A 21,533-nucleotide genomic window follows, 5' to 3' on the forward strand; every position below is an offset into this window, starting at 1 on the left:
CCCTTTCTATCTCCCTTGCACTATCTCAAAAAATCAATGGGGGAAAAAAATCCTCATGTGAGGATTAAAACAAAAACAAAAACAAAAACAAGGGATAGGTATTTTTAAAGTTCAATTTAATTTTACTTTCATAATTATGCTCATTGTATTGTTCTATACAAAAATTTAGGATTTTTTTCTTAAAGTTAATGTTCTGAATTTAATATTCCAAACAAGTGACTTTCCAAGAACCCCTGAAATCACATGGGTTTCATACAATACAAATGTTTTAGGTGCTCTGTCTCTTGAATGCAGGAGAAAGGGTAGGCTTAATGAAAGTGTGATACAATTAATACCTGAGCTTAGCCAAAGATATGAACAGTAAGGAAACAAAGTGAATAAGAGGCACATATTAAGCATTTATAAAGCAAAAGTGATGTTTATTTTATTACTACTAAGTTCAAAGAATCAGATCCACCATAGATTTAAAAACCAAAAATTTATTCATAAAATATATTAAAAAGTTTGACAAAAAGATTACAAAATCCCCAAAACTTGAACATCTCAATATCACTTGCCACAGTCAATAATGGAAAGTCTCACTAATTTAACTCTGTTTCTAGGTACAAAAGAGATCTCTGTAAATCACAGTATTTCATTTTATGAGTTACGCAGCTAAACAGTTACCCAAATTTATTTTGACTGCACAGTAGGGTTATTTTGTAAAGTAATGTTTTGTACTGAAACTTAGTGACTGTGAAAGCACTCAGAGTACACTTATGAAAGTTAATTCACAGTAGTTTCACCAAGGCAAACCATCCTAAACCAAACTAAGTGATCCCTACCATGACCGTGTGAACACTGAAATGCAACACAAGTGTTTATTATAAAATATGGAATTTGGGGACGCTGAACAAATGTAAATATGGTGAAATATAGACAAGTTCCAACTTTTATCAGAAATGGAGAGAGGAACAGATCTGGCTCTGGAGACCGTGGTGTCCCCTGTGCAGGAACTCACCGCTGGGCATTGCACACCCAGAGAGGCGAGCCTGAGGTTTGTATCTGGGCCTTCTTCATCAGTCAAATCCAGCCTTGGCTGAGGAGAGTCGGAGGATGCAGAGCTCATTCTAAATTCTCCGAGTGTTCCACTGGAAGGTTTCAAAGTCCAAAATCTTCCGATCAAACTTTATTGAGTTTTGTAATAATCAGTACTCTCACCATTTGATCAAATGAACTACAGATGCAGAGGCCCCTTTTATCCGGACTCCAGTCCATACTGGAGATGGGCTGGGTAGACAATGTAACATTCTGCAAAAGGCTGACCGAACCCGCAACTCCCATCTCTACTCCCTCGGAATCTTTCTTTGACCGCTGGGCAGGGTATTCGCTGAAAGCAAGAGCAAAGAAGAGATACAGCATGTGTAAAGGCAAAAGCTGCAACTACCTTTTGCAGAACCCGTCCAAACACTTCCAGAATGGATGGCAGACACTTGATCCACCCATACTCTGAGCTCCATGCCAGATCTCAGCACCTCTGTGTACCACTCTATGAGCAGACACTGCTGGGAAGAGATTTTAGACCTAAACATCATTGCTTCAAAATGCAAAAAAAGCCATTCTGAACCATGTGATTTTCTTTTAGCTGAAAATACAACTTTATAAATAAATAAAGTTGAAGGCAAACAAGTTATAAATACTATTTGGGCTAAATTTGAGAGAGGGGAAAAGAAATATCCCTCTTGGCATGGAGATGTGTTCCTAGTGAAATACTAGAATATTGCTCCTCCTTAAAAGGCCTTTTAAAGTCTGTGAGGTAACTATGATACTACCTGTATTTTCTAAATGCTAAGAAAGCCAGGAGTTTCAGAACATAAAGCAACAGAGAAGCAGAGCAGAAATACAAGAAGTGATAGGTGGATAACCTACTGTTCTTTCTTCTTCTCAGACCCTACAATTCCTTTTGATAAATAGTCAACAGATTTTTTTTGTGAGTCTCTTGGCAGAGGCTGCAGCAATATAATATTTAATAAGTAACAAAGACTTTTCAAACCCTTTAGACTATCTGTTAAAGTTTTGAGATTTTCAAAATATGCAACAACAACAATAAAAAAGACAGCTTGTCGAGGGCCATTCATTCCTAACACAATTTCTAAATAATCAGATGAGTTACATTAGGAATTCTTGGTTAGGTGCCTAAGAAATATTTATAGTTTAATGGAATTACTGCCAAGGGAGACTGGCAAAAACCAGATCTCCTTTGCTGGTATAATACCTGGGAACAAAGCTCCAAACCAATTTGAAGATTACACTAGCTATCTGTTATGGAACAGGTTAAAGTTGATTTTGAGATAAGCTACAAATTTCTAATTGCATACAGACCCAACTTCTCTGTATTAATTAAATCCACAAGAGAAAAAAATTCCAGCTACAAACATGGCTGCATAGCATAAGGAAAACGACTCCACGTGTGGACTGCAAAGACAACTTGGACTCAGTGCTTCAAGTTAGCAGCCTGAAGAGTTCGGTCCTCAGGTAGAACAGTGAGGTGCCGCTGCATGGCTCAGAGGGGTCGGCAGAGTCCATCCCAGAGGAAAGACGGGGTTGGAACAACCAGGAAGGAACAATGGACAAAAGTGCAGAGAAAAGGGAAACTACCAAATGACCTACCTACCAGGCATTCTCCCAGATCTCTCACCACTTTCCCTCTGCTTTTTACTCACAGAAACGATACAGTTTTGATCTAAAGCATTCATTCCTGGTTCTTGGTCAGCTATATTCCTAAATGCTTTTGTATCCCTATTTTTGAGAACCCCTTCTAACTTCTAAAAGGAGATAATAAGTAGAAAAGTATTTTGTGGTCTGGCCAGTGTAGCTCAGAGGTTGACCACTGACCCATGAACCAAGATGTCCCCAGTTTAATTCCCAATGAGATGCCCCATTTGCGGGCTCAATCCCCACCAAAGGTCACGCGGGAGGTGGCCGATCGATGTCTATCTCTATGTCTCTGTCTCTCTCTCTAAAATCAATAAAAACGTATTTTTAGAAAATATTTTGTAAATGTGGAAGTCCCACAAGCATTAAAGATGGTATTTTTCTTTTATTTCCTTTTTCAAACATTATCTTTCATTTATGGCTTGTGTTTATTTCTCGCCCCCCCCCCCTCCCTTGGGTGATGTTTACAGAGAGAGAGAACCATTAATGCAGTTTTTATCAGGTCTTTTAAATGAGCAACTACTAGTAACTGCCACCTTCAGGCCCTTGGGATTCAGAGCGCAGTGCATGGTAAGCTCTCCCTGTCACTCACCCTGCCTATGGTATGCAGGAAGCAAATTCAGGAAATCATTCAGGGCCCTCGGGCTCTGCTCTGGTTCTATCACAAGGATGTTATCTGAATTTGGGCAACTGAATTATTAGGATCTAAAACTAACAAATTCCAGCCTTTTTCCTATCTTCTAGAGGTAGTGTTTTAACAACCCAATTATAATATTTCACAAAAGCCTTTGGTGAAAGCTTTTCTTAAAAAAAAAACAGCAAAAATCCATGATTTCAAATCTATGAAAAGAATTGTTCCTGGCTTCTGACCGCACTATAATATTTGGAAGACAACTAAATAACAAATATACTTAATGAGTCAAAATATTACTACTTAGTATGTGTAAAAGACGTAAATTTGTTTTTTTTAACTGCTTAGAAAATAATACTTATGTAATATAATAAAGTTGGAAATCCTTTATTATTATGTAATATAATAAAGGAACTTTTACCATCTGCAACAGCATGGATGGAACTGGAGAGCATTATGCTAAGTGAAATAAGCCAGTCGGAGAAAGGTAAGCAAAATGAACTGTCAGAGGAGGAAAATAAGGGGAACAAGTTCAGTCTATTCCTATTTCAAGCCCACAAGTGACCCAAAAAGGAGCCGGTGCACAGCAGACTTACTACTTCCAGAGGTGGAGGGCGCCGGCGCCTCCCGCTGTCAGGAACAGCTCTCGGTTCTGGGGCAGGTGTCGGACCTGCCACACGGTAGATTTATGAGCCTAAACAGTAAGAGAGGCACACAACCTGGTTATAAGTTTGTATGACAAAGACTGCCCTGGAAGAGAAATCCTGCAAATAAAGGAATTTTTCTTCTATCTTTTCAACAACTGCTATAAAAGTAATTACTTTCTGGTCCTTCTCTTTATAATGGCTCCAAATACTTAGAAGAACCCATCAGAAATCAAAAAAACATAATTTTTCTTTATTGTTTTATGAAACAAAGTTGTACTCGATTTAAAAAAAAAATGTGTTATCGGATTAAAAGTCTAAGTTTATAGTACCATATAAACTATGCAAATAAATTTCATACATTTATGTCTCTAGCTCACTCTGAAGAGCAAAAGAAACATAAAATACAAACCACATACTTCTTCCTAAGGGAAAAATAAAGCTAGATTGAACTTTTGAAAAATAAACTTTATTGCCCTAGCCAGTTGCTCAGTGGATAGACTGTCAGTCTGCAGACTGAAGGGTTCCAGGTTCGATTCCGGCCAAGGGCACATGCCCAGGTTGTGGGCTCAACCCCCAAGAGGGGCATGTAGGAAGCAGCCTGTCAATGATTCTCTCTCATCATTGATGTTTTTCTCTCTCCCTCCCTCTCCCTTCCTCTCTGAAATCAATAAAATATATATTAAAAAATAATAAACTTTATGTTTTAGGTCCACAGCAAAACTGAGTGGATAGTAGAATTCCCACAGACAGAATGAAATTTAACTGAAAGCTCCCAGAGCTTTATTTTCATTCTAAACCAATGGACTTGTGTGGTCTTCAAAATAACGGCCATAAGGACTTATGTACAGTGTTTATGGTCATAATATACATCTACATCTACACAATGGAATACTACGCTGCTATAAAAAAGGAACTTTTACCATCTGCAACAGCATGGATGGAACTGGAGAGCATTATGCTAAGTGAAATAAGCCAGTCGGAGAAAGGTAAGTATCACATGATCTCACTCATATGTAGGATATAATGATCAACACAAACTGATGAACAAAAACAGATCCAGAGACAAGATAGCACTGAACAGACCATTCAACCTCAGAGAGAAGGCAGGGGAGGGGGAAGGGGGTTAGAGATCAACCAAAGGACTTGTATGCGTGCATATTAGCAAAATCAATGGACAGACACTGGGGTGGTGGGAAGTTGCCCTCAGGGGTGGGGTCAACTGGGAAAAAAGGAGACATGTTATACTTAAAAGAAAAAAAGAAAAAAGACCACACACACACACACACACCCACATCTCAAAATATACACTTTAAGTGTGTGAGTCCTCAAGTGATTAGATTCAAGCTCTTAAAACTTAATTTGTTTTATAGTTTTTTAAAAAAAATTAAGCTGGATGATAAAAAAAACAAAAAACCCTAACCAAGAGGAGATATGACCTCTTAAAATACAATAGTCATTTATTTATCAGACTAAACAATTACTAGATTAACTAAACGTAAGAAAAATTTATTTTGAAGATAACACTATAATTTATAGCTAATAGGAAACATGCTGCAGTTGTACATAAACAAGTTAGTAAAGTGCTTTGATAGATAATATACTCTGAAACAAGTCAAAACAATATTACAAAATATATTTATCTTGTTAAGAATTTAGTTCATCAGGCAGTGGCAGTAATTTACATGCAATAATAACTGCTGTAATAATAAGACAAAATAGGAACATTTGGAAAGTACTACTGAGTCCATGGCAGAGTAAGAAAAGGAGTGAATTTTTATTTCCTGAACAACTTATATATTTTAATCTCATGGAAACTACAAATATGTAACCGACCTTTATTTTTATAATGGAGGAAGCTCAGACTCACATTTCTCACCCATCTCTTGCAAATGAGAGGATATTTCAGCAAGAATTTTATGCAATCCCCTTACTTCTGACACCATTTTAACAAGTATTTTCCCTTTGCCCTGTTTTTCTTCATCTATTTTTCTAATATTGTAATGCCACGTTTCTTTCTAAGTTTCGTCAAATACTATTCAAACAAGGCAAAGTATGTATGTATATAAGTGTGAATAAAAGAATAAATACATTTTTGAGCACCTACTATGTATCAACCACAGTGGTTAACACTTTATATAATTTTATTTAATATAACAAACAAATATAAAATAAAATGTGATTAAATGACTATATATATATAGATAGATATAGATATATTTTGAAAAGCATAAAATTAGTATTATACTAAGGTGCATCTTGGTATACACTTAAGAGTATATAATTAGGTATAAATACAAATATTATATATTTATTAGGAAATGCAAGGCTAGTATGTTTATTACATTCTTGTCATCAGCCATTTTTCCTATGATTGCTCCTTAAACTACAAAATAAGATTCCTATCCAACTGAGGTATTTATTATAATCAAGAAGTCTAAAACTGACAAGCTTTCTGAAAGCACTTTTTGTCAAGAAAACCTTGTCAAGATCCCACAAGAATATATTAAAAATAGCTCTCTTCCCATACAGACCTGGAAGGCACCCTGGTGACTAAGTCTATTTATTCGTCTAAAACAAGCTAAGAACATTCCTCTTCATAGAAAGGCATTCCCCTCAGATTTACCTTTTCTGAAACAGAAGCAAAACCTTTGGTTGGGTGCTGTGTTCTCATGTCAAAAACATGAAACTTTCCTTCCAGAGACGTAGCGACTAACTTATTCATGCTTATATCTTTCCTGTCAAACTCCAGGCTACATACCTGAAAATACAGAATATTTATTAATGAATATTATTCAGTAGGTTATTTTAAGCTAAGTATGGAATTCTTAAAATAATTTTAAAAAGTTATTAGCTCATGTAAAAGCATTTAAACGGAATCAATACATTAAAAACCTTTTAAACTATATAAAAAAAAAATTCTTCTTGGTTAATAAGGTCAAACTATCTTGAGTTCCCCAATTATTGTGCACAGTTAAGTCAAAGCTGACTTTAGGAAACAGGAAGGAGTCACATTCCTCATGAGAGCCCTACAACTCAGGAACTTAAAATCTGAAAGGCTTCCTATTCGCAGAAAAAAGCCTCTTACGTGCTCATTTTGATATGACAGTGCACAACACACAGGTGTTCACAGTCTGCCACAGGGGCTGGCGACTCACCAGCACTGTCACACCACATCTGGTGTGTGTTCACTTTGCAAGAGAGGGTCCACGGTTTTCATCAGATTCCCAAAGGGCTCGGAGCCCCAAAAGGTTAAGAACCACTGGTAGAGTGGGTTGTACTGAGATGAGTTATTAGAATCACCTTCCTTTTGTAGTAGTTCAGAGGTAGGTGAAAACATGCTCAGAGAAATTTAAAATAATCAAAATGGCCCTAGTTGGTCTGGCTCAGTGGATGGAGCATCGGCCTGTGGACTGAAGGTCCTCGGTTCAATTCTGGTCAAGTGCTCATACCTTGGTTGCAGGTTCCCTGGCCCTGGTCAGGGTGCATACAGGAGGCAATCAATCAATTTGCCTCTCTCACATCAATATTTCTCCCTGTCTCTCCCTCTCCCTTCCACTCCCTTTAAAAATCAATGAAAAAATATCCTCAGGTGAGAAGTAACATAAATTAATAAATAAATTAATTAATTAATTAAATATAAAAGAATCCAAATGTACATTACCCCATTCTTAATGTTTGTCTCCCACCGCAATGACATATTTCTGAGATCAAACAGTTTGATATCACCGTTGTCATAGCCAGCACAAACAACACGTTCCTCTTGATTATACGCGTTACCTACAGATCAAGACAACATTCCAGATCTTTAAAATCCTAATCTGAAGACTGGTAAAATAATTCTATGAACCGATGCATATAATTTGTACTGAATCAGATTTTACAAAATCTCATTGGGTAAAATCTCATGTTACCGATCTTGACAGGACATCAGATTATTAATTTGGTATTTGATACTGTTATTTTAAAGCTCATTTTATACTGAAGGGATATGTGAGAATATTATTGGCTTCTAAGACTATCTAAACACCTCTGGTTGTGGGCTTGAGCCATCTTTAAAGCAATTTCTACCACTACAGTATTTCCCCTACATACTAGGACACTTTTCAAGCTATTCCTTATACTTGAAATTTCCTTCCAATTTTAGGGGTTCAAACTTTATATGTCCTTTTGGTAAAAACTGCCCCCTCACCCTGGTCATCTTTCCCTTGGGATTTCTTCCACATTTGTCCATGTTTCTCATGATCTTTTATCACTCCTACCTTGTACTATAATTTTTAAAATATATTTTTACTTATTTCAGAGAGAAAGGGAGAAGAGAGAGTGAGAGACAAACATCAATGAGAAAATCATTGATCAGCTGCTTCCTGCACACCCCTACTGGGATCAAGCCCACCCAGGCATGTGCCCTTGACCAGAATCGAATCTGGGACCCTTCAGTCCGCAGACAATGCTCAATCCAGTGAGCCAAACCAGCTAGGGCTGTACTATAATTAATGTAGCTATCATGTCTTCTTTACTAAACTCTAAGCATCTTGATGCAGATAACACATCTGTTTACCCTTCATATGCCCGCCGCTTTGCGCCTCTTTGGCATCCATAAAAAATTGTCAAATCAATGGATTTTCTTTTTAAACTTAAGCACCTATATTTAAAATTGTACCTATGTTCCTTAGGTCAATGATGAAAGGCTTTAATGAGCCCAAAGGTAATTACTTTTTAATTATTATACCAAGTTTTAGATGATGATTCCAAATACTAACCCTGAAATTTCTCCCCAAGCATATGTCTTAAGTTTATATAATTGTTTACAAAATATACACACATAGTAATTCTCAAACAATAATTTATTTTTTATAGTGTAAGTCTAAAACTTTCCTCTAATTAAATAACAGTGCAATTTTAAAATAACATAAAAAGTTGAACAAATCACGTGTATTGTTAAATCCTACTTTTAATGTCTGTTATCTACATAGGATTATACTAAGAAAAGAGGGAAAGAAAATAGATTTAAAACTAAATATGACCTATATACCTCTCACTAGCAAAAATCATTTTAATTTTGGTGCTCAGCAAGCGATACAAGGGTAAAACATCAATTAGTCTTACAAAACCAGCATTCATTTTAAATATATTAATAGAGAAATACAGCTGTCAAATTTATAAGAAATAATTTTGTAATGGTATAACAACTTTCTAGAAACTAAACATACTATATAGAGAGTATAATGTAAGATCTGTAAGGATATCATTTGCCCTTGATGCTCTACTTAGCTCCGTTACTGGCATTTGGTTCTAACGGGTCAATATTATCTAGTTAAACACAAGTACATAGTAACAACAAATTATTTTTGAGCACTTAATAACCTAAGCACAATTCTAAGCACTATACATATATTAACTTTTTTAATCCTCATAACAACACTAGCAAGTAAATTATATTACTTCCATTTACAAATGAAGCTACCAATAAACAGATATTTCATAACTTGCCAATAAGTCACACAGCCAATAGGTAGACCATGAGACTTCAAACCCAGGCCTCAGAGGATGACATTAACCACCATGTCTATTTGCCTCAATAAACTGGCAGAATATCCCACAGGCTATGAACAGACCATCAGGAATTCCTTGAAACTTTTACCATTGGATACTTCAAACCCAAGAGTTCTTCAATAACTCACCAAACGCCACAGTCCAACAGTCTCTCTTGTTTTCTCCTTGTACAGGTTCCATGTTAGCAACAGGATCGTCTTTCTGCCTTGGGTCCCACACCTTCACAGTTCCTGCCAGACATAAAAGTGCACTGGCAAAATTCAACAGCAAATAATGACATTTCTTTTTTGCATTCTCTTCTATGGCTTCCTGTATACATGATAATATTATAGATGTTATAACACCTGAAAAAAATTCACACTTTTCTAACTTCTAAGTGGGTAAGTTGTACTTAATATCAGAAATATAACCCATATGTCTGACTTACTAATTTCCAAATAGATATACAGAAAAGCCAACAACTGTTCCTATGTTATCAACACAGTATGATTGACAAGACAAATATAGATGTTATGCAATTCAATTCACACTTTATTTTCTTTGCTTAAGCCTAAAACTAATGTATTAGTTACTTAGATAATACCAGTGCCATTTTAAATTATTTCCTTACTACCCATATAACTATTGACATTATTCTTTATACAGAAGAATAAACTAATTTTTACATCTACAATTTCTTATATTGAGTTTTAGAATACTATTTCATATAATTAAGTTTAATTTCCCTGTGGCAATAGAGAACAGGGAAATATTAAATAAAATTAACAGGGCGGGAATGGGCTGGAAGAGGTCAATGGGGGGAAAAGGGAGACATATGTAATACTTCCAATAATTAAGAATTTTTAAAAAAAATTAACAAGTAGCTGAAACCGGTTTGGCTCAGTGGATAGAGGATTGGCCTGTGGATTGAAGGGTCCCGGGTTTGATTCCGGTCAAGGGCATGTACCTTGGTTGCGGGCACATCCCCAGTAGGGGGTGTGCAGGAGGCAGCTGATTGATGTTTCTCTCTCATTGATGTTTCTAGCTTTCTATTCCTCTCTCTTCCTCTCTGTAAAAAAATCAATAATATATAATTTTTTTAAATAAAAATGATAAAATAAAATTTTAAAAAATTAACAAATAATTCTCAATTTAATTTCAACTTCCTCTTGTAATGCAAATTACAGGACTGCTACATAAATGATGTAATTGCTTCTGAGAAATACAAAATGGCTAAAATAAAATGGCTAAAAGGCAAGTACCTGAGAGAGAATAGGAAAAGCATAAAAAGAAATCCTTACAAGGGATAATAAATGTAGAAAAGAGAGTACTATTCAACTCGATTTATCTCTAAAAATAAAATAAAATTGGTTATTAAGAAGATGTGTTAAGGAGAAAAAGTTCCTGCAAATATGACAAGATGTATCACTCCACTAGCTTCATACAAATTGATAAAATTTATATTAAGTTTGTAACAGTTACATGAACAAAGAACATAAAAAATTCACACAGCAAAATTAACTGGTAAATAAATACTGTATAGAAAGAAATTAACACAAGTTGAAAGATGTATCATTTTTATCTAAAAATTTAGGAAAATCAATGCTGGTAGGGTACACTAGAAATCTATTTCTTCCATTGTAGCTGATAAGGTAAAGATATTTTGGAAAATTTGACAGTAAATTTTAAAAGCCACAACACATATTTATTCCAAAAGAGTTATATACATAATGATACTTATTTATTATTTTTTTTAATATATTTTGATTTCTTACAGAGAGAAAGAGAGAGGGATAGAGAGTTGGAAACATCGATGAGAGAGAATCATTGAACAGCTGCCTCTTGCACACCTCCTACTGGGGATGTGCCTGCAACCAAGGTACATGCCCTTGACTGGAATCGAACCTGGGACCTTTCAGTCTGCAGGCCGACGCTCTATCCACTGAGCCAAACCGGTTTCGGCTTATTTATTACTTTTAAGTCACTCTCCCAAAATAATAAGCAAAAAATTTGAGGTAAACAAAAAACTGAATGCTTATTAACAGGGGCATGGTTAAACATTGTGACCCTCCAGAGGATGGAATGTGACGTAGTCATTAAAATGTAAGTATGCAAACAGCAACACTTACATATAACAAAACATTAAATGGAAAAAAGGAAGATACAGAAGCACACACACACTGGTAGCTACTCATTGTTGTATATAAGACTGGAAAGAAAAGCACACCTAACTGTTATGCTGGTGTGGTGGACTGAATGTTGTTTTTCCTTCTATATTCTGAATTGTTTCTAGGGTTGGAAAGAATATTTGATTTAGAAAACAGAGCCACTCTTGAGTAACTATCAGAAAATTCCCCCCTCTTTCCTTTTAAGACTGGTCCATTTTTAGTCACTGCTGGCTGAGCGGCGCTCCCCTGATGGGGAGAAAAGCACTTGGTGTCCTTGGAGCTTTCTGCAATGCTCAGCGGAAGGATCACAGGATTTCAGTGTTCAACGCGACAATTTTCACAAGTACTGATTCTGCTTTTTAAAAAAGGAAAAGCTGCCACCCACATTGTATTGTCAGCTGCCTCAAAAACGGATAAAGAAATTTGAAATCCTTCAAGGGTCATATGAAACTATGGTTGTTAGTAGTTGAATTTGTTCAAAACTAAAATAGTTTAAGTGCTTTTCCTCTATCTCAAAATCCTCAAGAATAAAACAATTTAGAGATATGCAATCAAACCTGCCTAATAAAAAAGACTGTTAGATTTAGTGGGTAAGGGTCACTGTGGATTTCCACACAGAGAGGATAGCCCGTTGTATAGAGATTTATCTTTAAAAAAATTAAAATACTGTACATAAAATACTTTGACTTACCATCTCGGCTGCCAGTCACAATTTCAGGTGCTCCTTCCCCAATCCCTAGTCCACCTACACCATCTATAGTATTTATAATTTCTTTATGGGCCTTTACGGAATACACTGGGTACTCTGGAGCTTCCAAATTCCTAAACAACAGAAGACAGCTTCTTACTTACACCACATGTCCCAAACATTTAGTTCACTACTAAATTGTAAGGATGCATTCCATATTTGGATTTTTGTTTAAAAATAAGGATTTTACTATGAATTTATACAAATACTCCCAATTTCTTCCCTCCCCTTTAGCATCTTTTAAGCCCTCAATGAGAACGGTCATTATTCAACTTGGAATTCAAACCCATGTCCGCTTTATTTAATGTTCTTCATAGGTGAATTACCAGGTCTGCTTATTAAGTGCAGATTCACAGGCTCCTCCCCAGACATCCTATATAATAAAAGGCTAATATGCAAATTGTCTCCAGGACCAGGAGTTGGGGCCTGCTGGCCAACTGCCTGGGCCCCTCCCCCCAGACAGCCCCACCTCCAGCCCACCACAAATTCGTGCACTGAGCCTCTAGTCATTAATAAGGATCTCTGGGATGGGGTCCCAACCCTGTGGACTCTTTGCTGACTGAAGTCTGATAATTACTGCTTTAAATATAAAGTAAAAGGATTTAGAATATTTCCAAAGTTGACCTTGGTAGTTTCATCTTGAGATCTTCTAAGGTTTATTTTATTATATGAATAGTGTATACTAGGTACACATTTTCTAATTTATCATGTATTATTTTCTCACTGAGTTTTGATTTTTCATCTAATTATGTATTTGTTAGTTTATCATCATGCTGGTCACAAATATGAATCAAACTGGCTGAAGTTTGTCTAATGCTAGGTTATTTAAGAGAAAGAAATGCAGGAAAGTAACTACTATTATGGGTGCTTGAGTCTACATGAGATGGTTGAATAAGGAAAGGCTCAAGTAGGTTATGGCAATACATCCTTTTCTCGCTTGCTCCCCTTCTTTTGCTTTTCTATTGGAGCTTCTATCCACATTTCTCTTTAACAAGTCAGGTTTCAATAACTTACACTTAAACAAAACGAACATAGCTTTTCATGATGTAATCCCAACTTATGAGCCAAAATGTGTAAAATTTCACTTAGCAAATTTGTGATAGTTCAACCTAGTTTAGACATGATGTTTATCTTTATAACATTACTGTGAAAGAAACAGGAGACTAAACAGGATTGAGGTTCTACTTAAAAGACTATTTTTACAGATTTTTAAAAACATTACTTTTTTAATATAAACAAAAGACTTATCAATGAAAATAAGTCAGTAGTACCTGTTCTACTCTATTAGGAAGAAAGTCAACAGTTACATTTGTTCTATATACTTGTGCTGAAATATTTTATTTTTAAAAATAACATTCAGACTAGCCTCTCTCCCAATTTCTTTAAAAGTATATGACATAGCATGTGAGGACTAATACATTGTAATAAATGCTAACTTAATTATTAAGCAGTTAAAGCAAGGGTAAATTAAAATAGCTGCATTATGTTGTATATTAGGAGCCTAAGAAAGATAAATAGATCAAAGTAATTTAATTACAAAGTAGCAGATTCTCAGTGAGAAATCCAAAAAGGTCACATTGGAAAACAAGCAGGGAAGACGGTTTCTCTCTAGACCATTAGTGTATACTTCAGATGATTAAGAGATATTCTTAAAAAGTAATTAGAGAAATTTGAATTCACTCAATTCTAATTTAAATATAAAAAAATAACTCTAAAAAAAGGAGATATATGTACTACTATGTGTAATACTTTAAACAATAAAATAAAGTTTAAAAAAAAGAAAAAATAAATCTTGATAAAACATGAAAATTAAAAGCATTTGACACAATTATGATTTTGCTCATTCAAAACAGGTTTATCTTGATTTGCTCAACAGATGTGTTCCTATAAAGTTGTGCTTAGATGTTAGCTAACTCATTAAAAGAACTTCAAATGAACTGGGAGCTCTACATTAAAAAATTAAAATAAGCAAAAGCTCAGTGTATCATTCTGTAATGTCAAATGTACTGCTTAAATGCATACAATATCTAATTTCCCCCATGTTACACATGTGTACTTTTATAGACTGCATCCTTCAAGGTGGAGAGGAATAACCCTTTATTTACAAATTCAAGTTATTAAATAGTAGCATCAAACAGCATATGTAGAAATACTGATAACATTACTTTAAATACCTAAAGCCTAAAGATAAAATTAGAATTCTCTTTCAGAGGAAGAGCAATAAGACTATCAAAGAAACTGTTATCTCAGGTCTTACTACTAATTAAGTAATCTTACCATATATGAAGGTTTCCAGCAAAATCTCCAGTAGCTAAATATCTCTGCTGTAAGGATGTTGCACCAAATGTTCCACATTTAATGGGTTTGGCCTTTTCAATCTTGATAAAAGGGAGGGAGAGAAGATATAGTATTTATGTCAGCTATTTATAATCATGATATTTACAGCCATATTAAAGGGTTTATATAAGGTGGTAATATAAAAAGCAATTAAAACTTAGGATAAAGCAGAAACCGGTTTGGCTCAGTGGATAGAGTGTCGGCCTGCGAACTGAAAGGTCCCAGGTTCGATTCCAGTCAAGGGCATGTACATTGGTTGCAGACACATCTCCAGTAGGGGGTGTGCGGGAGGCAGCTGGTCGATGTTTCTCTCTCATTGATGTTTCTAGCTCTCTATCCCTCTCCCTTCCTCTCTGTAAAAAAAAATCAATAAAATATATTTTAAAAAATTAAAAACTTATGATAAAAATGATCGTGCTTTCCTTTAGTCATCCTATAAAATAAAAGGCTAATCTGCAAATCAACTGAACAGCAGAATGACTGGTCTTTATGATAAACACTGACCACGAGGGGGCAGATGCTCAGTGCAGGCGCTGCCCCTTGGTGGTCAGTGCGCTCCCACAGGGGGAGCGCCGCTCAGCCAGAAGCTGGGCTCACCGTGGGCGGGCGGGCACAGTGGCGATGGTAGGAGCCGCTCCTGCCTCCTGGGCAGTGCTAAGGATGTCTGACTGCTGCGAACATCCCTGAGGGCTCCCGGACTGCAAGAGGGCCCCGGTCGGGCTGAGGGACCTCCCCTTACCCACCTCCCCAGTACAGGAATTTCTAGTTCTTCTATAATTTAAAAGTATATAACTGTCAAAAAGAATGAGTTTTAATTTTGCCTTTCCTTTCATCTCGCTAATGAGATGTTCAAATGCTGATAACTACCATCTCCACTGATTTGCAAATATGAACATCGCAGCATTTAATGAGGTATTCTTTTTTTAAGATCCTCTGCAGAAATGAGAACATAATAAAGACATTGCTCTTTCTAGATGGCTACAGGAACAAAAATTTTTATGAGTATTTCATAGTTTTCCCTGCAGAACCCTCTAAACTGAGAATGTTTATGTCCTGTTCTCTGTGGTACCTTTTCAATCATAGAGATTTATACACCTCTGTGTACCAAAGGTACCACTGTTAGTATGGATTAGCCAATCTTTTTCATGTTCCTTTTATTTAAAAGGCTACTACTCCGACTATTATATATAATCACATTAGTAAAATAACTATATATCAATGCACTACTTAAGGCATGCGGCTTATGGAAGTCACGTGAAGAACATATCACAGAAAGGATCCTTGAAATTATCTAAAACTACCCCCTGCCCCGTCATAGATAAAGATATTCCAAGTCTAGAACTTTATAGATTTGCCCAACTCAAGCATTCAACATTTACTAGTAATGAGTCCCTACTATATGGAAGTCAATGAACTAAGCAGAAGAAGACATAAAGATGAGTAAGACTGAACATTCCCTCAAGGAGTTTACAGCCCAAATACAGTAGTCCCCGTTATCCATGGGAGATATATGTTTCAATACCCACAGTAAATGCTTGAAACAGAAGATAGTACGGACACTGTTTTTTCCTATACAAACCTATGATTAAGTTTAATTTATAAATCAGGCCCAGTAAGAGATTAACGATAACTAAATAATCTAGAACAATTAAAACAATATACTATAATAAGAGTTATGTGAATGGCTCTGGGCATTAATAAAAATAAGGGTTATTTTTACACAGGTACTGTGGTGCTGAAACCATCTATATGATAACCATGGCAGCTAAGTGACTAACAGGCAGAGAGCATATACATCATAGATACCAGTGTGGGACAGAGTAGGATGGCATGAGATTTCAACACACTACTCAGATTGTCATGCAATTTAAAACTTATGAATGTTTATTTATTGCCTTTTCCATTTAATATTTTCAGACCATGGGTAATAGAAACTGTGGAAAACAAAACCGTGAATGGAGCTGGGAAGGGGGGGATCGGGGGAGAGACTACAGGATCAGTTCCTACCTGACTCCTCCTACATGCATTATGCTACTCTCACCTACTCCCACCTCTGTGGAATTTTCATTACTCATTTACTTCCTGATGTTAGGTCCCCACTGACCACAACTTCACCTCCCAGGTCACTGACAGTCCTCCTGAAGTCTGCTTTTCCTTCTGGTTCGGCCCCTGGAAACTCTGGACAATCTGTAATTAGATGAGGCCACTAGTTGATGCCTTTCCCAGACTATATTATGGCCTTATACTATCACCTTCCATTTACTGTCAGCCTCACTAGGGCAAAACTATTCCTCATATTTGGTCTCTACAACTTTTATTCTTAATGTTTATATAATACAGTTGGACATCCCCCAAGGGGTCCCAGATTAGAGAGGGTGCAGGCTGGACTGAGGGGACCACACCCCACCTCCACCCCCATGCACCAGGCCTCTAGTCTATATGTATAAAAGACTAATATGCAAAGTGTTCCCTCAGGAGTTTGACTGCTTGCTATGAAGTGCACTGACCACCAGGGGGCAGTGTGGACCATGGTGGGCAACCAGTGGTGGTGGTGGGTTGGTGGTGCTGAGGGAGTGAGGGAAGGAAGAGGTGGGGAGGTGGGGAACCGTATCCACTCTGATCACCAGCCAGGCCTAGGGACCCTACCCATGCATGAATTTCATGCACCGGGCCTCTAGTTAGTATATGACAGTGGAAATAACCATCCATGATGGTCATGTTTAATCCAGATGTTGGTTCTCTTTGCTACACTAAGTTAACATGATTAAAGAAGCCCATGATAGATAATTCCAGTGAGAGCTATTTTTGTTCTGTCTGTGGGTGGGTCTAGTACAGCTTGTCAGTATTTCCTCCTCCACATCCTGGCACTACTTAATTAACATTAAAAGATTTAGCCAACCAAATGCTAACAAGCAGTGAATTCAGTGCCACAGGAGCTAAAAAGCAAAGCTGTATTAGCTCATTACTAAATTTTAAAAGTGTAAACATCCCCAACTATATTGCCATTTCTCAGGACTACCCCCAGTCCTTTGTGCCAATTAGAAAAAAGGTGCCTTTTACAGACAGATGAAGTCTCAGGGGAAAGGCTTGGTGAAAGAGGTAGATTTCAGCTCTCGTGCTCTTGGCCAAACATCTATGGGTGACGCAACAAGCTGCTTAACTGTATACGGAGCCTTGCTGTCATTCCCGTCTGTCTTCAGTAATAACATGAGGAAAGCACCAACAAAGATCCACTTTCTTCCTTCCTTTTTGTCTTGGATGCACAAGCTTTGACTTGTGGTGGTCCCACAATGATAAAATCAAGTCTGTATCCTAATAGTATAATGAAATAATTCATCTAGCCCCACTGAAGTCAACCCTGGTACTCATTAGAATCATCCGGTGAAAGCTGAAAAACTACTGATGTCCAGCCCTTGCCCCAGTCTAAAAGCAAGGGTCCCAGTGCATCAGAACTTCTAAGGGTGGGACCAAGGCAGGAATTCCTTAAAACACGCACACAAACAGCAACAATACACGCTAAGAATTGAGAATCACTGAACTTGTACTTAACCTATATTCTTTCACATTGCATCATCACAGCCAAATACAAGGTAAATTCTTAAATGTTTTCCCATTTGTTTTATCCTCTTTAGACAGCAGGCTCTTTAAGAGAAAGAACTCATCAATCAAATAGTTCTGGTCCTTCTTCAGAATAGTCCTTAGATACAGGTGAAATAGAAAAAGTAAACTCCTAGGGTTGAGATCATGGGTGATATTAATTTTCCTCTTCTCCGATCTACAGAGTATTCCCCCCTCCCGCAAATGTATAGACACTTTAACAACCGATTCTATTACACTTTGAAAATGAAATGTATTTTAATAAATAATGCCTTTATTTATTCAAAGTACAATATGTATGCATTTTTGAGGTCACCCTGTATATTTCTAAAATGTTCTATCATTAACACATTACTTTTGCTAAAAAGCAAATTTATTTGAAAAACTCGTTAGAATCCTATAGAAACTCTAGAAAAGACCAAAGAGCACTATTTCACTTTTGGAACAAGTGTATTCCTGCAAATTATACAAATCATAGTCTTATAAAAAAAAAAAGTCATAAGTCTGGAGATGCTCTCTGGTTGAACTTTGATTGGTATTTGTTCCTAATACTTCACCTTTAAATTCTTTCTGCTGTTTCTCGTTTGTTTAAACTCTTGACCCCAATAGTATAATCAATAAACCAATATTTAAATTACCCAAGTTACACTAACTAAAGTATATAATTATCTAACCACTAAGCTGTACACCTGAAACCAATACAAAATAAAATTTAAAGGGAAAAAATAAATTACCCGTTATATCCTGTACAGACATACATTTACTCATTCTTTTAACAAGTAATTTATTGAGTTACTGCTCCTTACGTACTATATGAAAGAAAGACACTGCCCTGGCCAGCGTGGCTCAGTAGGCTGGGTGTCCTCGCTTGCACTGGTTTTGATTCCAGATCAGGGCATACACCAGGGTTTCCGGGGCTCAATCCCCAGTAGGGGGCGTGCAGGAGGCAACCCAGTGATGTTCAGCTCTCAAAATGAAGTTTCTCTCAGTCTACCCTCTGACCCTCTCCCTCTCTCTAAAACGTCAATTAAAAAAATAATTTTTTTTTAAAAGACACCATCCTTACTCTCCAGGAGCTTACAATCTAGAGATAAATGGAACAGAATGACATATTGCAGGCACAGATAGTAAATACCACAGGAATGCAATGTATGAAAGGTTACTTTGTGTGGGGATCAGGAAGGGACTTCAGAAATCAAATAATCTGAAACTGGACCTCAGAACAGCAACAAGTGACTGGGGGCAAGTGGTGAACAACCTAAGGAAATGGAGAAAAGCACAAGCCACATGTACTGATCCCTGACTAGAGAAGGCAAACTGAACAAGAAAACTGACACTCATAGAAATTTAAAGTGGGAGGGGGCCCAGCCTACTACCTTCTAATCTAGGCTATCTATCGAAACTATATTCTTCCTTTACTTAGCACCAGTTTAACCTCCGACTCCTCCAAGCAGATTCTCTCTACAGCTTTTGATCTCCAGAGTTGTCAACCTTCCCTGTGGTCTATTACAACCCTAAACACCTGAGCACGATCATTTTTTTCCAGGTAACACAAATCAAGGCACTTTTTAAACTGTAAACAGGTATGAAAAATGTCAGTTAACGTGATTCTTAACTTCTTTCACTGTTGAGCTTTTTCAAAACTTTTTCAAAACTTGCCAACGTGATCATGCCACACACTGCTTAAAGCCCTTCACTGATGTCCTTATTCTTAGGGGCAGAAAGGCAACGTTTGGTCCCTGCTTACCACTCCTGTTTCTTAAGAAGAGACTTTCTCTCATCGCAGAGGTTCCGCACAGGCCGTGTCCTATGGAAACCTCGTCCTTTCCTTTTAGTTTGGCCTCGTTAGCTTCTACTATTGATTTCAGCGAGGAAGAAAGGCGGTTGTTTTTACTTTCGTAGAACCGTGTTCTTTCATGTTTGCGAATTCATCTTGGTTGTACTTATGCACTGTTGGTTTGATTATTTTTAACCGATTCTTTCTCCCACAGGAAAACTCCCTGAGATTGGAGACACTGTCATTCACAAGCCTGGGAATACCACCAGGCAATCAACCGATACTTGTGGGAAGAATAAATGTTAAGTTAGGGGATCTCCTGCAATCACAAGGCCGGCAAACCGGCGCCAGCTTTGGCTCTGTTTGCATTTAAAAGCATTTTACTAACAAGACCCTCTATTCCCAGACTCGCCACGAACTGCGCCCCGCCCCGAAGGGACTCGCTTTCAGACCCGGATTCGTCCCGAGACCTCGCGCTGGACCACAGGGGCCGCTGGAGGAGGGGCCGGAGGGCGCGGATGGACTCGCCCGCCCAGGAGAACTCTGAGCTCCGGCAAAAGCACTCACATCGGAAGTACCGTATGTGCGCCATCTGCGATCAACTCCACTCCGCCCACGAGGCTCCGAGCGGTGCTTTTGCGGGACCCTGGACGGAGGCGGTGGCGTAATGCAGACCCCACACTCCGAATCCGCACTCGCCCCCCAACGAATTAGCTTAACACTTAATTCGGTATTCCCCCCCGGATCCTGCACGAGGGCAAGTCTCGGCCGGCACCCACCTCCCGGAGCAGCTTGAGGTCCCCGTGCTGGATCTCGTACAGCTGAATGACGCCGGTGCCCCGGGCGAAGTTGCCCATGGTCACAAACTTGGCGCTGCAGGGCATCCACTTACAGTCGAACACAGTGTAGTTGAGGCCCTTCTGGATGTGGGCAATGATCTGAGGCTTCTCGAAGGCCGACATGGTCCAGCCAACTTCTCCTCCACCAACGGGTACGTTCAGCCCCTTGCCAAACCCCTCACCTGGAAACCAGACCCCAAACAGGACAGTTGGTCTCTTCCGCTCGCCGTACACGTCCCCCCGACACCCTAGCCAGTTGGACGTAGCTGTCTCAGATAATGCCAGATGCATTACAGAAATCCCACGGGCTTTTTCTTCACCGGTGGCACCAACTTAGGCATCGCCTTTACCTACTTCCTTTAGCACATACACAGATTCCAGGTCATAAGATGCTTTGGCTTTGAGTGTCGGGGCCAGAGGGAGATCATAAGCATACGGCATATTTTAGGACAGCCCCCTCCCCTTCCCAGCAAACCCACACAAAAATCCTGCCTCAGGTCCCCGGCGTGGGGCCCTCTCAGAAAAGGGGGCGGAGCCCTGCGGCTGGTTGGCCAGCACGTGGT

General features: G+C 37.9%; 1 protein-coding gene across 4 annotated transcripts; it reads right to left on the reverse strand.

Moving 5' to 3' along the window:
• Positions 1-459: 459 nt before the first annotated feature.
• On the reverse strand, positions 460-21,482 carry DNAAF10 (dynein axonemal assembly factor 10). 4 transcript variants are annotated; one of them, XM_045580834.1, is made up of 9 exons: positions 20,911-21,479; positions 16,873-16,944; positions 14,698-14,798; positions 12,364-12,494; positions 9,654-9,755; positions 7,634-7,749; positions 6,596-6,730; positions 3,922-4,019; positions 460-1,369 (listed from the first exon to the last, which is right to left on the reverse strand). In XM_045580834.1, exons 1-9 carry the CDS (start codon positions 21,259-21,261, stop codon positions 1,162-1,164), a joined length of 1,314 nt encoding a protein of 437 aa, XP_045436790.1. In that variant the 5' UTR covers positions 21,262-21,479; the 3' UTR covers positions 460-1,161. The 4 variants fall into 4 exon arrangements, with proteins under 4 accessions (XP_045436790.1, XP_045436791.1, XP_036291446.1 ...); XM_045580836.1 differs by lacking the exon at positions 460-1,369 and adding an exon at positions 1,459-1,624 and having other exon boundaries at positions 20,911-21,481; XM_045580835.1 differs by lacking the exon at positions 6,596-6,730 and having other exon boundaries at positions 20,911-21,482.
• Between the last annotated feature and the right edge of the window lie 51 nt (positions 21,483-21,533).

Source organism: Pipistrellus kuhlii, unplaced genomic scaffold (assembly GCF_014108245.1).
Source record: "Pipistrellus kuhlii isolate mPipKuh1 unplaced genomic scaffold, mPipKuh1.p scaffold_m20_p_13, whole genome shotgun sequence".
Classification (NCBI taxonomy): Eukaryota; Metazoa; Chordata; class Mammalia; order Chiroptera; family Vespertilionidae; genus Pipistrellus; species Pipistrellus kuhlii.